The sequence below is a fragment of the Culex quinquefasciatus genome, chromosome 2 (genome assembly GCF_015732765.1).
Source record: "Culex quinquefasciatus strain JHB chromosome 2, VPISU_Cqui_1.0_pri_paternal, whole genome shotgun sequence".
Taxonomy (NCBI): domain Eukaryota; kingdom Metazoa; phylum Arthropoda; class Insecta; order Diptera; family Culicidae; genus Culex; species Culex quinquefasciatus.
In genome coordinates, this window is record NC_051862.1 from 197415021 (window position 1) to 197430351 (window position 15331).

At 32.7% G+C, this 15331-nt stretch overlaps 1 protein-coding gene across 6 annotated transcripts; it reads right to left on the bottom strand.

Moving 5' to 3' along the window:
* Positions 1-404: 404 nt before the first annotated feature.
* On the bottom strand, positions 405-15331 carry LOC6036453 (protein quiver). Of its 6 annotated transcripts, none has more exons than XM_038258464.1 (5): positions 14990-15331; positions 14267-14592; positions 10452-10502; positions 8830-8976; positions 405-2450 (listed from the first exon to the last, which is right to left on the bottom strand). In XM_038258464.1, exons 2-5 carry the CDS (start codon positions 14298-14300, stop codon positions 2215-2217), a joined length of 468 nt encoding a protein of 155 aa, XP_038114392.1. In that variant the 5' UTR covers positions 14301-14592; positions 14990-15331; the 3' UTR covers positions 405-2214. The 6 variants fall into 6 exon arrangements, with proteins under 6 accessions (XP_038114392.1, XP_038114391.1, XP_038114390.1 ...); XM_038258463.1 differs by lacking the exon at positions 10452-10502 and adding an exon at positions 10076-10129 and having other exon boundaries at positions 14267-14568; positions 15132-15330; XM_038258462.1 differs by lacking the exon at positions 10452-10502 and adding an exon at positions 10076-10129 and having other exon boundaries at positions 15132-15330.

The window sequence follows — 15331 nt, forward strand, 5'->3', positions numbered from 1 at the left end:
AACGCTGTAGTTAATGCCAAAACAATTAAATACAATAAAATTATAAGTTTACCAAAAATGCGAAACATTTCACTTGAAATATTTCATTGGCGTTCGAAGCACTGGGAAGGCAAAGCAAAAATTTATGGTTTCGATTTCCTTAAATTCCAGCTAATTTTCATATAAACCATCGATTGTTTTGATGTTAACAGCATATTTGAGACCTAAAGAATGCCATTCACTAACATTTCAGTCCAAATTTGTGCGATTCATAAGCAAAATCGAGTGTCCGGAATTCGAAGCAAAAGTGTCCGGATTTCGAATCATTTTTTATCAGTGTCCGGAATTCGAAGCACAATAAGTCATTTTAATTTTAAAATTCTGATGAAAAATTGTTAGAAAAGACATGTTTTGCATGCATTTTCTTGAAACTGACTGTTTGTACTACATCCTTATGATATTTCTACATTTCCATCTTATTACATGATTTTTTGCCAGCATTAACAAAAATGATATGCTACTAAGTGTCCGGATTTCGAATCATGACGTTACGCCTCAGATTCACGCAACGCCATCTTTGTCAAAGTTGACCGATGAAACATTTCCCAATAATCTGTCAACATGGTAAACAAATCAACGCATGCAATGATTTAAGTGAAAGTTTCGCAACTGTTTTTTTTCTGTTTTAGCGTAGTGTTTGAGGGTGTGCTACTCGTTCCATGCTCGATGTGTGATTGTTTCCTCTTGTATAGCTCTGATTTAGAATATTTTTAGGAGGAATCTGTTTAATCTGTCTACGCGTTGTTGTCCTTTGGGTTTCCGCAATAAGGTGCTAACAGTTTCTGACTTCTTGCAAAACTGTGAGGAGCATTTTACTCTCGGTTTGAGAGTTAAATGTTACTGATTTTAATTTAAAGTTTTGTTTTGTTTTAGGAATAAATAAATTTCAAAGTGTTTATTTTGCAATTAAAATAATTTCATAATGAACCGTTAGCACCTAATTTTTACCAACAACCCAATTAAGTCGAGATTATTGTATTTCATGACTTACTATCTACCTGTTTTCTGATAAAAGTGTATGATATTTTCATGCTCGTCACTATTTCTGTGATGCTTTATTGTTACCATTAGCTCAGCTTATGGTGTAGAAAATGATAACTCTAGCTATTTACAGTGGGTGTGTTTTTCCAGCGTTTGCTCAATTTTGCTCAATGTTTTAAAGCTTTTTCACTACACTCGTTAGTGCATGAGTGTTAATCTAATTACTGAGAATAATAACAATACCAAGAAACTAGCGAATATTCTTTACAGATGAAAATGGGGATTTAATAAATCTGCTCAGTAAAAAAAGAAACTCTTGCGTTCTTTAGATAGCATAATAGATAATCTAAGTCTATGTTATGAACAAATGGAACGTGTGAAATCATTCAACTAGGGAAAAAACTGGTTTAATTGTAGGTTGTAATAGGAGTGAAAACTTCTATAGCTGGATTCGAGAGTTTAAGAGAGATTAGGGTTAAGTTAGTAGGTTGGATTAAAGAAAATAAAAGAAAAATACGAATTTGAACGTTAGTTTGGTTATCATGCAGTTACTTAGGTTTCCTTTATGAAGGTTGTATGAAGAGAGGGAGTTTGACTAATATACGTAAATGGGAAACGTTATCTTAAAAGAGAGGAGTTGGGGCGATTTGATGAAATTTGGGTATCGGATTCTGACAGATGGAGTCGTTCTGTTTTACGTTTTTCTTGGACGACGAGGACGATTAAGGAATTCAAAGAGATAACACATTTTGCCAGCACTGTGCACTTTTGGGTATTGATCAGATGAAACTAAGGTACACATCTACCTCATATAGCGATTAGTGATGTTAACAAAATTTTCGACGATTAGACTCATTCAAATGGTCATCATCGATTTTATTTTCGCAACATGATAAATAATAAGGATAATAGTAGGGTTGAGCATGAGTTCGCGTCTTTCGAGGGATGGTTTTGTTAAGTGGCTAAATGATTTACGGGTTGTTTTTCAGGGCTGTAGATCGGATGATTTGTAAGAAATTCCACAATCACCGCAAACCACCTGCAATGAGCAAAGCGAGAAAAACTTTTGCGTAGAAAAACGAAAAAATCGAGCGGTTTTTGTCGTTTGTCATGATTCCTAGTTTGTTCGAACGACTTTTTTTTCGTTCGTTTTGGATTTTGGCTCGACTTTCACAATCGGAATCGGTTGGCGGTTTACCGAAATACTCGCTGGACGGTATTCAGCAAAATGACGGCGAGTACGCTCGTGATACACATTTTCACATTCAAGTGCTTGGCGACCAGCAAGCTGGGGGGGCTTGCGTTACACATATCTTCCTCACAAAAACACATATGGCCATTGCCTGAACTTTCCATCATACACACATGATCTACCATAAACAAGTTTATCTGTAACTGAGATGTGCACATTCGTCTGACGACTTCATAAGCTGGAATATTTTATATGGTTTTGGGGTGAATAATTGAAATATGTTTTTGGGTAAGTTTAGAAAAAAAAAAACAAAAACAATAACGAAAAACATAAAATTGGATCCAACACGTAGAACGTTGATTTCAGCAAGCGCAAAATACAGGTGGAGAGAAGAGAAAAAAAAAACAGAAATGAATATTATTATCGTTATCAGGTTTACACTTTCATGTAACAAGTAACCAGAAAATGAGCTGAAAGTTTTGTTTCAACGACAAAAATAAGAAAACAGGAAAAAGATTGTGATTGTAACATGAAAATTTTATTAAAATGTGTTAAATTAAGTTTAAAAATGTAAAATTCTAATCTAAACTATGCTTTTGTTATTGTCTAGAAGCTAAAAGCTAAAACTTTTCGAAATGTGATGAAAACTGCTTCCTGAGGTACTCTTATAATTTGAGCAATTATCCACCAAATCTGGGAATGGATTTCATTTATATTTTTTTAATTAGCTCAAACTTTTTGGGGGCCTTCTCTATGACCAAATATACCATTTTGTGTCGTTGGTTCACCCAAGGCTCCATACAATTTTGGCAGTTATCCATACAAAAATGGTACGTAAATAATCGAAAATCTGTATATTTTGAGTGAATTTTCTCATTCGATTTTAGTTTTTGTATTTTTTAATCCGCCTGAACCTTTTTTGTTGCCCTCGGTACGCCCAAAGAAGCCATTTTGCATCGTTAGTTTGTCCATATAATTTTCTATACAAATTTGGCAGCTGTCCATACAAAAATGATGTATGAAAATTCAAAAATCTGTGTCTTTTGAAGGAATTTTTCGATCGATTTGGTGTCTTCGGCAAAGTAGTATGGATACGGACTACACTGGATACACGGTAAAAAAATTGATGATTTTTTATTTAACCTTTTGTCACTAAAACTTGATTTGCAACAAAAAACATATTTTTTTTTATTTCCTGATATATTTTAGAGGACATTTTTTTTAGAAATTTTCAACTTTCTAGAATTTTTCAGGTTGTGCCAAAAATCATTGACCGAGTCATGAATTTTTAATCAATACTGTTTTTTCAAAAAATCGAAAAATTGGTCGCAAAAATTTGTCCACTTAATTTTTCGATGTAGAATAAAATTTTCAATCAAAAAGTACTTTATAGTGAAATTTGGATAAAGTGCACCGTTTTCAAGTGAAATTAATTTTTAGGTGACTTCTTTGAAAAAAAGTCGCAGTTTTTCCTTTTCCAAAATTAGTGCACATGTTTGTTCACTTTTGAAAAAAATATTTTCGAAAAGCTGAGAAAATTTTCTATATTTTGCTTTTTTGAACTTTGTTGATACGACCCTTAGTTGCTGAGATATTGCCATGCAAATGTTTAAAAACATGAAAATTGATGTTTTCCAAGTCTCACCCAAACAACCCACCATTTTCTAACGTCGATATCTCAGCAACTAATGGTTTGATTTACAATGTTAAAATATGAAACAGTCGTGAAATTTTTCGATCTTTGTTTAAAAAAATATTTTCAAAATTTTTAAATCAAGACAAACATTTCAAAAGGGCCAAATATTCAATATTACGCCCTTTTAAAATGTTAGCCTTGGTTTAAAAAATTTGAAAATATTTTTTTTGAAAATATCAGAAAATTTTACGAATGTTCCATATTTTATCATTGAAAATCGGACCATTACTTGCTGAGATATCGACATTAGAAAATGGTGGGATGTTTGGGTGAGACTTGGAAAACATCAATTTTCATGTTTTTAAACATTTGCATGGCAATATCTCAGCAACTAAGGGTCATATCAACAAAGTTCAAAAATGCAAAGTTTAAAGAATTATCAAATATATTTTTTTCGAAAGTGGGCAAACATGTGCACTAATTTAAAAAAATGAAAAACTGCGACTATTTTCAAAAAAGTCACCTAAAAATGTATTTAACTTAAAAACGGTGCACTTTATCAAAAATTCACTAAAGTACTTTTTGATTGCAAATTTAATTTTACATCGAATGAAATGGATGAAGTTGACAAATTTTTGTTACCAATATTTCGATGTTTTGAAAAAATCAGTATTGATTAAAAAATTCATAACTCGGTCAATGATTTTTTGCACTACCTGAAAATTTCTGAAAAGTTGGCATTTGATGTCCTCTAAATCATATGAGCAATTCTCTACGAAATCGGTCTTTTTTCTTCGATTTTAATTTTTTTATTTTTTAATCCGACTGAAACTTTTTTGGTGCCTTCGGTATGCCCAAAGAAGCCATTTTGCATCATTAGTTTGTCCATATAATTTTCCATACAAATTTGGCAAATGTCCATACAAAAATGATGTATGAAAATTCAAAAATCTGTATCTTTTGAAGGAATTTTTTGATCGATTTGGTGTCTTCGGCAAAGTTGTAGGTATGGATATGGACTACACTGGAAAAAAAAACACGGTAAAAAAAATTTGGTGATTTTTTTATTTAACTTTTTATCACTAAAACTTGATTTACAAAAAAACACTATTTTTAATTTTTTTTTATATGTTTTAGAGGACATAAAATGCCAACTTTTCAGAAATTTCCAGGTTGTGCAAAAAATTATTGACCAAGTTATGAATATTTTAATCAATACTGATTTTTTCAAATAATCGAAATTTTGGTCGAAAAATTTTTCAACTTCATTTTTCGATGTAAAATCAAATTTGCAATCAAAAAGTACTTTAGTAAAATTTTGATAAAGTGCACCGTTTTCAAGTTATAGCCATATTTAAGTGACTTTTTTGAAAATAGTCGCAGTTTTTCATTTTTTTTAAATTAATGCACATGTTTGCCCAGTTTTGAAAAGCTGAGAAAATTCTCTATATTTTGCTTTTTTCGAACTTTGTTGATACGACCTTTAGTTGCTGAGATATTGCAATGCAAAGGTTTAAAAACAGGAAAATTGATGTTTTCTAAGTCTCACCCAAAACACCCACCATTTTCTATCGTCAATATCTCAGCAACTAATGGTCCGATTTTCAATGTTAATATATGAAACATTTGTGAAATTTTTCGATCTTTTCGAAAACAATATTTTCAAAATTTTCAAATCAAGACTAACATTTCAAAAAGACCAAACATTCAATATTACGCCCTTTTGATATGTTAGTCTTGATTTAAAATTTTTGAAAATATTTTTTTCGAAAAGATCGTAAAATTTCACGAATGTTTCATATTTTATCATTGTAAATCGGACCATTAGTTGCTGAGATATCGACATTAGAAAATGGTGGGTTGTTTGGGTGAGACTTAGAAAACATCAATTTTCCTGTTTTTAAACCTTTGCATGGCAATTTCTCAGCAACTAAGGGTCGTATCAACTAAGTCCGAAAAAGCAAAATATAGAGAATTTTCTCAGCTTTTCAAAAATATTTTTTTCAAAACTGGGCAAACATGTGCATTAATTTAAAAAAATGAAAAACTGCGACTATTTTCAAAAAAGTCTCTTAAATATGGCTATAACTTGAAAACGGTGCACTTTATCAAAATTCCACTAAAGTACTTTTTGATTGCAAATTTGATTTTACATCGAAAAATGAAGTTGAAAAATTTTTACGACCAAAATTTCGATTTTTTGAAAAAATCAGTATTGATTAAAATATTCATAACTCGGTCAATGATTTTTTGCACAACCTGGAAATTTCTGAAAAGTTGGCATTTTATGTCCTCTAAAACATATAAAAAAAAAATTAAAAATAGTGTTTTTTTTTTGTAAATCAAGTTTTAGTGATAAAAAGTTAAATAAAAAAATCACCAATTTTTTTTACCGTGTTTTTTTTTTCCAGTGTAGTCCGTATCCATACCTACAACTTTGCCGAAGACACCAAATCGATCAAAAAATTCCTTCAAAAGATACAGATTTTTGAATTTTCATACATCATTTTTGTATGGACAGCTGCCAAATTTGTATGGAAAATTATATGGACAAACTAATGATGCAAAATGGCTTCTTTGGGCATACCGAAGGCACCAAAAAAGTTTCAGTTGGATTAAAAAATACAAAAAAAAATCGAATGACCGAAATCCTAGAGAACTGCTCATATAAAAAAAAAAAAAAATAAAAATAGTGTTTTCTTGCAAATCGAGTTTTAGTGACAAAAAATTAAATAAAAAATCACCAAATAAATTTTACCGTGTATCATTTTTTCCAGTGTAGTCCGTATCCATACCTACAACTTTGCCGATCAAAAAATTCCTTCTAAAGATACAGATTTTTGAATTTTCATACATCATTTTTGTATGGACAGCTGTAAAATTTGTATGGAAAATTATATGGAAAAACTAACGATACAAAATGGCTTCTTTGGGCATACCGAAGGTACCGAAAATGTTTCAGCCGGATTAAAAAATACAAAATTTAAAATTGAAGAAAAGACCGTTTTCGTAGAGAATTGCTCTATTCAGGAATAAATGGTACACGAAAAAATGCTGATTTTTTTGTTAAGTTTTTTTTAAATCTCATTTTTTTGTGTTTTTTTTATATGTTGTAGAGGTCAACAAAACCATAACTTTGAATTCATTTTTTTATGTTAAATCATTCGAATTCGATTGCAAATCGAAAAGTTCTTAACAGATTGTTTGATGAAGTGCACCGTTTTCACGATATCGTTTTTTTATCGTTATAATTTTAATTTTTACTGAAAACCCCAGTTTTTCCAATAAAAAAAAATCATGATATGTCATATTCTTAAAAAAAAATACATTCGTGATTTTTTTATCCTTTCGAAAACAATATTTTTAAAATTTAGGAATCAAAATATACCATATTACAGAAAAAAATCATGGAAATATTACATCTGGGAAGGGGTACAACTTTTATGTCAGAAAAAATGTGTAATTTTACCACTTTTCTGTTGTAATGTCACTTTTTTAGCCTAAATTGAGGTAAAATTACATCATTAAAGAGGTAATATTCAACCTTCCAAATTTACACATTTTTTACTGTATGTTACACCCATTTTAGAGAAAAATTTCTATTTAAAAAAAACATAGCTCAACGGCAACATTTTTGTCCATACGTTTGTATGGCTTAAAGTTGTGTTTTTTCCCCAAGAACTAATAAAAAAAATCATGTACCATTTTTCCTGAATAATCCTCTTGAATTCTTATAACTTTGCCGAAGACACAAAACCGATCATTTTTAATTTAGAATAATATATTTAAATCATATTTTATCTTTCATCCGCGCTTTTGGCCTTAGGACTATTTGAAATGTATTCATTGTTTGATTTTTTCATAAGTAGTTTGTAACTGTTACAAACTATAATGTCTTTTTGATTGAAAAAAGTTGAAAACTTTTAGTTTGAAATTTTTTTTTACAAACTTTTGTAGAAAATTTGTAAAAGCCTTATTTAGTTTTATTTAAGTATACTTTTCCTCCGCTTTTAAAATTGAAAAAAATGAACATTCATCGAAAATTTATTTTGCAAAAACGATGCCCTTTATAAATTACATAGTACATAGAAAAAAATGACGGTAATTTTCATCAGGGAATGGTGACAGATTTTTTGCAAAAAAAAGTGTAATATTACACAAGTAACTGGTTGTCAGTTTCAGATAAATTTTCATCAAGTTTACATTTTTTCACATTTTTTAGGTAGTATTACTAATAAATTAAAAATTCAAACAGGCAAAATTCAAATTTGTATTCTGTGTACTTTTCAATTAGGTACAACAATTTATGGTTTAATTTTTTTTGGCATAATCATGAGGAGTCCCAAAGATGCCTTTTGCGTTGTCTTAACAAACAAAAAATATTGAAAATAAAAAAAATCAAATTGATCAATTTCCCGATTTTTTACTTGATTCCTGATTGAAACCTTTGTTTGCCAAAGACACCAAACCAAATCGATTGAATGATACTTTCTCAAGATACAGATTTTTATATAAAAAAATAAAATAAATAGATAATGTTTTAAGTCACAGGGAAGGCAACCACACAGTTTGCGCAAAATCCAAACATAATAATAAAACTCATGGCCAGGTTTCTAGACTAACTGCTCAAATAAGCAAGCTTATAAATCCTAATCATGAAGTTGGTGGTTCAAAGCTAGTTTTAGAACTACATTTTATCTAGCTATAATTGTTTTTGGTAATTTTGATTTTCTTGCAATAATATAACTCTGTGAAAGATCAACTTTTTGATCAAACAAAGTATCTGTTTTAACAAAAATGAATCATGAATATATTTTAAAAATGTTAAAAGAAAACAAAGGATTACATCGATCAAATAAAATAATCATTAAAGGGTTAACATAAATGTATAGATTAAACTAAAAAAAATAATAATAAAATTATAATACATCAATGGCATGACAAATACAAACACTTTCGATACGTCCAAGTCGATACTTACGTGTTCGCGAGTGCCGCACCATCTTCACGCAGCATCCGTTGCACGTCATCAGGGGGGGCTGGTCCCGCGGGAGGGCCGTATAGTTGAAGGGGTCCTTGCATCGGGCGTCCGTCCAGCTGTCGCACTCGTAGCAGTAAATTGATCGTGCTTTTGTGGGTGGCGTTGAGTTGAGGAAGTTTTCGGTTTGTGTCAGGGTTGTTTCGTTGGTTGAAGTTTTAAAGTTGGAAGAAAAGGAGAAACTGTTAGAATTGGGTGCATTTGAAGTTGGGCGACTAAATTTCAAAAATTTCTCTTTACGGGATACATAAAAATACCAACAAAGACATCAACTGGGGGGAGTTACCCTGGGGAAACAGTGGAAATCATATACATTATTGCACACAAGGGTGGGTGAATGTTTTTTTTGTGGTTGCATACAGTGACACACTCCGTTCACGCTCCAGATTTGCCTTGGAATAGTTCAAATTGTCAGATTATTGCACTTGTTTTCCGGCTCAATCGAACATACTATCGCGTACATAGTTACGCTTCATTCTACGCGGCTATAACTATTTTGCTTCCATATTGCTGCGCTTTTAACGAAATAGAAATGCTTAAATTTGGCAAATTTACACAGATCTCATTATTTCGCGGACTATTCTATATTAAAACGCGAATCGCGTATTAAGAAATTTTGAAAAGAGATAAAAACTGCAACTACTTATACTTATTATAGGTAAAACACAACAAAAAAGGTGTAAATAAGTTGAGGAAAAAAAAGATGCAATTAGATGTCAAGAAAAAAGCATGCGATTTAAAAAAAAGTGTCCCTGAGTAGAGTGTTCAACGGATTTTCGACCGTTTGCCAATAGCACACACTTAACACCTGGATGACAATTGGCAGGCACGTTCTTCCAACTATTACGGAATCTATGGCTTGTACACGGCCGACGGATACGGATACTGTTTCACTGTTCAGTGTTCATATATGCTAAAATACACGGAATAGTTCGTAACCTGGAGTGAATGGGAACAAGAATTATCAATATCTAACTCTACAAAACACGTTACAAAACAATGCACTTCTGTTCTACTACTAACACAAAAAAAAACAAACTTAAGGAAAAAGCCAACAAAATTTCATCCCCGAAAAAAAAATAGAGAAAGAAAAAATCACTACAAACTAAGAACGTAAAACGGTAGGACAAAACAAAAAGTGTCACACATTTGCACCGGGACAATTAGTTGGTTAAGTAAACTAGCTTACTTTGGCACTCGGCTGACACCTGCGGTATCCAATACCAAAACACTCCTACTAGCACTGCGCGCGACAGCAAGTTGGGAATATAGAGAAAGAAAGTTACGACATTTGCAGAGGTTAGTAAAGTTAGCGTAAGCTTTCAGTTGTGTGTTCATGGTCGGAGATGAACCAGGCGAATCGTCCAGGGTAGATGGAGGGTACCTAGCATTGTCCGGCTTAATTTATCAAACAAGTTCGTTAAAGATACGCTAAAGATAAGTGTTAGCAAAGCTGGCCAAATCAAACGGTCGTTAGAGTGAAAACGAGAAGCTAGCTCAACATTATATACTTAACATATAGGGAAATGAAACACACCGTAGATATCGTAAGGAAATGAACTTACATGGGAAACAGTTGTCCGATAAACTTAACTGAACAAACAAAACTATGATCGCTTTCGGTTGGAAGGGGGTTTGAAGCGTAAAAAAATGATAGTAAAATGTAAATTAATTTCCAATTTGTACCAATTGTGTAGCGAATATTTTTAAAAGAGGAATGCAATGTAGGGTTTATTTTTCTTTACTTGAATAACTAACATACTCAATGTAAACAATAACTTGAAGGTGTTTAACACTGTTTATTCATATCTAAGGTTTACACCATTTTGAATAGTTATTTCAGAGCTAACAGATTTCAATCAAAATATGAACTTCTAAAATAGTCCTCCTAGATATATCTCAGCACTGATTGAACGAAATATGCCCGGGTTTGTTTCATTCAGTCTGGTTTGGGGTCCCATAAGACCCAATTGAAAAAAAAAGTTTAGTGAAGTCCTTTAATAGCGTTGCTAGAAAACAATTTTGACAAGTTAAAGTGATTTTCGCAAAAGCTCAGTGCTATTTTCACATGATTATTTGAACTACTAATAGGTGGCAGCACTAAGCGTTACCATAGAGAAAAGGCGCTACCCTTTGTTATTCAAGGGTAATGTAAAAGTAAATCGGCAAAAAAGTCAAAGGTTGGTATGAGCACACACTTAATTTTATTTAAAAACTGTTTTCAGGGCATCGGAATATATTTTTTTTCTACTAACAAAACAAATTTTATGACATTTGGTTGTATCATTGCCGAAATAAAGCTATTTGAAGTTAGCAGTTAAAAAAACGGGTGCCACGATATCTCAATACTGCTTTGACCAAATCGGCTCAACATTTTGGTGAAGACTCGTTAAACCAGTCCTGTGTGCATGACGAAAGCCGATTTTCAAAAAGTTCATTGTCAAAAAAGATAAATATATTTTTGTGTTTTTTGTATAAAAAATCATCAGTTTTTTTTAATTTTTGTATTTTTTTTAAAAGGTTTTAAAGAAGGTTTTTCTCATGATTATTATTTTTAAAACATGTACTGGGATAGGCCACACAAAGTCCATGCACTATTTTGGAAAAAAAGTTTTTTCAATAGTGTTTATAAAAATAGTTACGTTAAAAATTCTTAATTCAAATTCCGGGGTGGCTTTGATAGTCATAGTTTTTCTTGTTACAATTTTATTTAAGATGTTTAAAATCAATGTTATTTAGTTAACTGAGTGTATTAGCTTTTTAGGTAAAATTGTTAAAAAGTCGGAATTTTGTCTGAAGTTTGTTAAACCTTGTTTTGTTTATAAAATTATCGATTCATAAAGCATTTTATACTGAATTGGAAGCATGAATCGCAAGTTTTCACATTTTTCGTGATATTTGTTCAACTGAAATTGCTTATAAATTTCGAGATTTTTTTTATTGTGTTTCAAAAACACATATTATTTATTGTTTACAAACTTATTTAACCTTCTCCTAGTGGAAAATTGTCCAAGGAATCCGAAAAAGCATTTGCATTCAAAATCATGTTCATTGAGAAAATCATGACACCTTGAGATGTTTAAAATAATGACAACAACATTTTCTTAATTATAGTTCACTAACTTTTTGCAATTTTCAAAATGTTGTGAAAAGTTCTTCTTGAGGTACTTTTAACACTTCTCTACCACAGTCAGTATGATTCTACGGTATATGTAGAAATTAATAACCTTTAAATTTAAAGAATATACACATTGGGCAAAGTGGGATTAGTGTAAAAGCCTTTTTATTCCTCAATATTCTGATTTATAGGTTTGTTTTGATTAGACGAAAAATTTCAGTTTATGGTTTTCTTTGAAATTCTATAAGTGATTTTCGCTTCGCTTCGCTTCGCTTCGCTAGGAGACGGTGATTTTAGCGGATTGCAGACTGGATTTTCGCCATGTGATGTGATGATTGTCTAAGCCCAAGTTGCCTAGGAATCGATAATTGGGAATAGAACCAATTCCACCTGAACCAGATTCTCATCACCATGGCAGCCGTCCATTGCCGGCCGCTCCCATCTCCACCGCGCACCAGGGACAAGGATAGGGGATTTGGAAGACGGGAATTGTTGATGCTCCACTTTTTTCAGAGTATTAAGGGAAAATCTCCACGGTATCCTCAAGTAAGTTTCGCTTGGAGTTGGACGGTTTTTGGGAAGGTGAATGGTCTGAGGAGCCACCCTAGGCGAGTGGTAACGACCGTTTTGCATTGTTGTGCGAATTCTTCGTGTGTTCTCATTTCTAATGGGAAAGCTTTCAATTCTTCTCATCACTTATTGGATGAATTCTATCAGTCGCCCAGGCTATTTATAGCGAGGTATTTTTAGATTCAATTTCAACTGCGCTTGCAACCTTGCATACAATCTTGTTTGAGTTCTGATGTTCAGCTTGCATTCAATTTGATTCTTTGTCCGATTCTTGGATTCTTGGATTCAACTATACCAGTCTAATTCCTCCTCAAGCTACCAATGCTCCACGGTTAAATGGAAAGCATTTTGCTTGCCAATCCTAAGGACAGGGGATCGAACCCCGCCGTGAGCTTCATGTTTTTTCATTAATTCCAAATTCAATGAGTCCAGAACTTTCTCGTTGGGAGCAGATGGGTATCGAACCCAGAACCATTCGCTTATAAAGCGAAAATCGTAACCATTCAGCCACGACCGCTCCCTTTCTTTGAAATTCTATAAGTGATTTTCTAAACAAACTAAAATACTTTTCATCGTCCAACTGGTCATACATTAAAGTATTACCTGAAAACGAATTTCAGCATTTCAATTGGCTTAACTTGGAAAATTTTATCAAATATCTGCAAACAGCCAACGAGATTTTGAGGAAAAAAAAATTAAACCCTCTTGCCCGATTAAACTTTATAATTTTTAGACTTTCACGATTTAATCAGAATGTGAAAGAGTTGATCAAAAGAGCCGCTCAATTTAATGAGCGAATGAAAATGAGCGGCTCCTAAAAAAGAGAGGATTTGCCCACCTTTTATTAGAATAGATTGAGGAGTTTATTAAGTTCCATTTTGAAGCATCGATATTTGATATTCAAATTTAATAATTAGAAAAAACTTTTTCCTTATCAGAGAGTGCTGATTCTTTCTAGTCAACGGTAGAAAAGTTTTGATAAATAAAAAAAATACCATAAAATTCTTGAAAAATCCTTAAAATTTAGTTATAATTTTTTATATTGAAAATTATGACAGATAAATTAAATCTAGATTATTTTTTCAAAACAACCATTGCGCCACGGGTTTTAAAGTAGATTGGAACTTTTGAAAAATTAGACGAAAAATACGACCAGGCATTGAAACTTTTTGTTAATGTACTCATAAACTTAAATAACAGCTCCCATAAGTTAAAAAAAAAAAATATCAGCTTGAAAAACCCTAAATCACAATCCTCTATTCTAGAAGTAATGATAGTAAGATTAAACAATTTCGCATTTAACCAAATTAAATGAACGAAAAGCTAAAACAAAAACATCTCGTAAGCATGCACTTGTCTCGAGTCACTTCCTGTCTGGCATTTGCGCGTCCAAAATTCGTCTCGCGTCCCCGTTGCAATCAACTCCCGCGTGGCATTTGTTTACAAACGCAACTGTTATTGTCCTCTCCTCTCGCAGTCGTCGTCTCATTTTTGATATGTTTTGGTTTGATTTGAGTACGTTTCGATGAAGTGAGCAAAGTTGACGCTCTCACTTGTGAGAGTGAAGTGAGTTTGATGGCGATGACACTCGCCAAGTGACTTTTATCTCACGATTGATGGCGATTATGTGAAATGGGGAGGTTTGATAATTTGACGGGGGAGAAATTTTCCACTTTCGTGGGGTCGCCTTACCTAAGGGTATTAAAATCCAATGCTTTCTATCCATCGTGTTGGTCGTTGATGTTTGATGTATCGCTAATTGTGGGTTGTATGCTGAAATTGATTATCCTAGGGTGTTGCAGCTCCGTTCTGATATTGTAGATTTCCACCAGTTCCACCAGTCTGCAGCAAAATTTTGTGATTTTCACAGCACCATTTTCGAGTTGAAGGCCCGTCTCACTCTAGCTTATCGGTTTGATCAATTAAGTGATCACCACTTCAGTAGCTTCATTTCTTTTTTGTTATGGGAAGATTTTTAGTACTTCACAACATCGCTGGAAATGGACGTATCACTTGAACTGATTCGGAAGAAATGCTTCATTTTTCGCCTTCCAATCAATCGATTGAAACAGCAATTGGGGTCAAGGGAACGATTTTCACCAACATTGAAAAAAAAAATACTTGTAAACAATTTAAATTATTTTTGAAGAAGTTTCAAATAATTTTTAAGCGAAAACCATTTCCTTTTATTATACTTTTGTTCCCTTTTTCTTCGACCAGATGCGTCATCAAACGTCACATTGGCCTTTTCACTTGGTACATCAATTTTCACGAAAAGGACATTTCTTTTCCTTCGAATCATAAAACAATGAATCCACCTGAATGCCTCTTCAATAAACTATTCATAAAAAAACCACAAAAGTAATCACTCCAAGCGACAGACTAGTTAAAAACCAGATTTTCCAATTTTCCAACCTTCAACATCTGCAATGCGACATTAGTGATGGGGCAGATTGCCCATTTTCCACTCCATCATCGTCGTAGCAGGCAGCGTTAATTTTCCACTTTCCCGTTCACTTCCGCCATCAAAAGTGCTCGAACTTCAATCGAAACTCACTTTTCGCCACTAATTCGTACGATTTTCACGCGAAAATCCACATTTTTCCCCTCAGACCAGAAAGTGAAAAATCTATAACCAAAGCTGGTCTTCTTCCTCCTGCAGCAGCAGTAGTAGTAGTGGTTTCCGCGACGAGAGCTCTTACTAGAGACAGGTCAGCACCAGTGAAAAGTAGCGACGAGAGTGACGGCGATTTGATG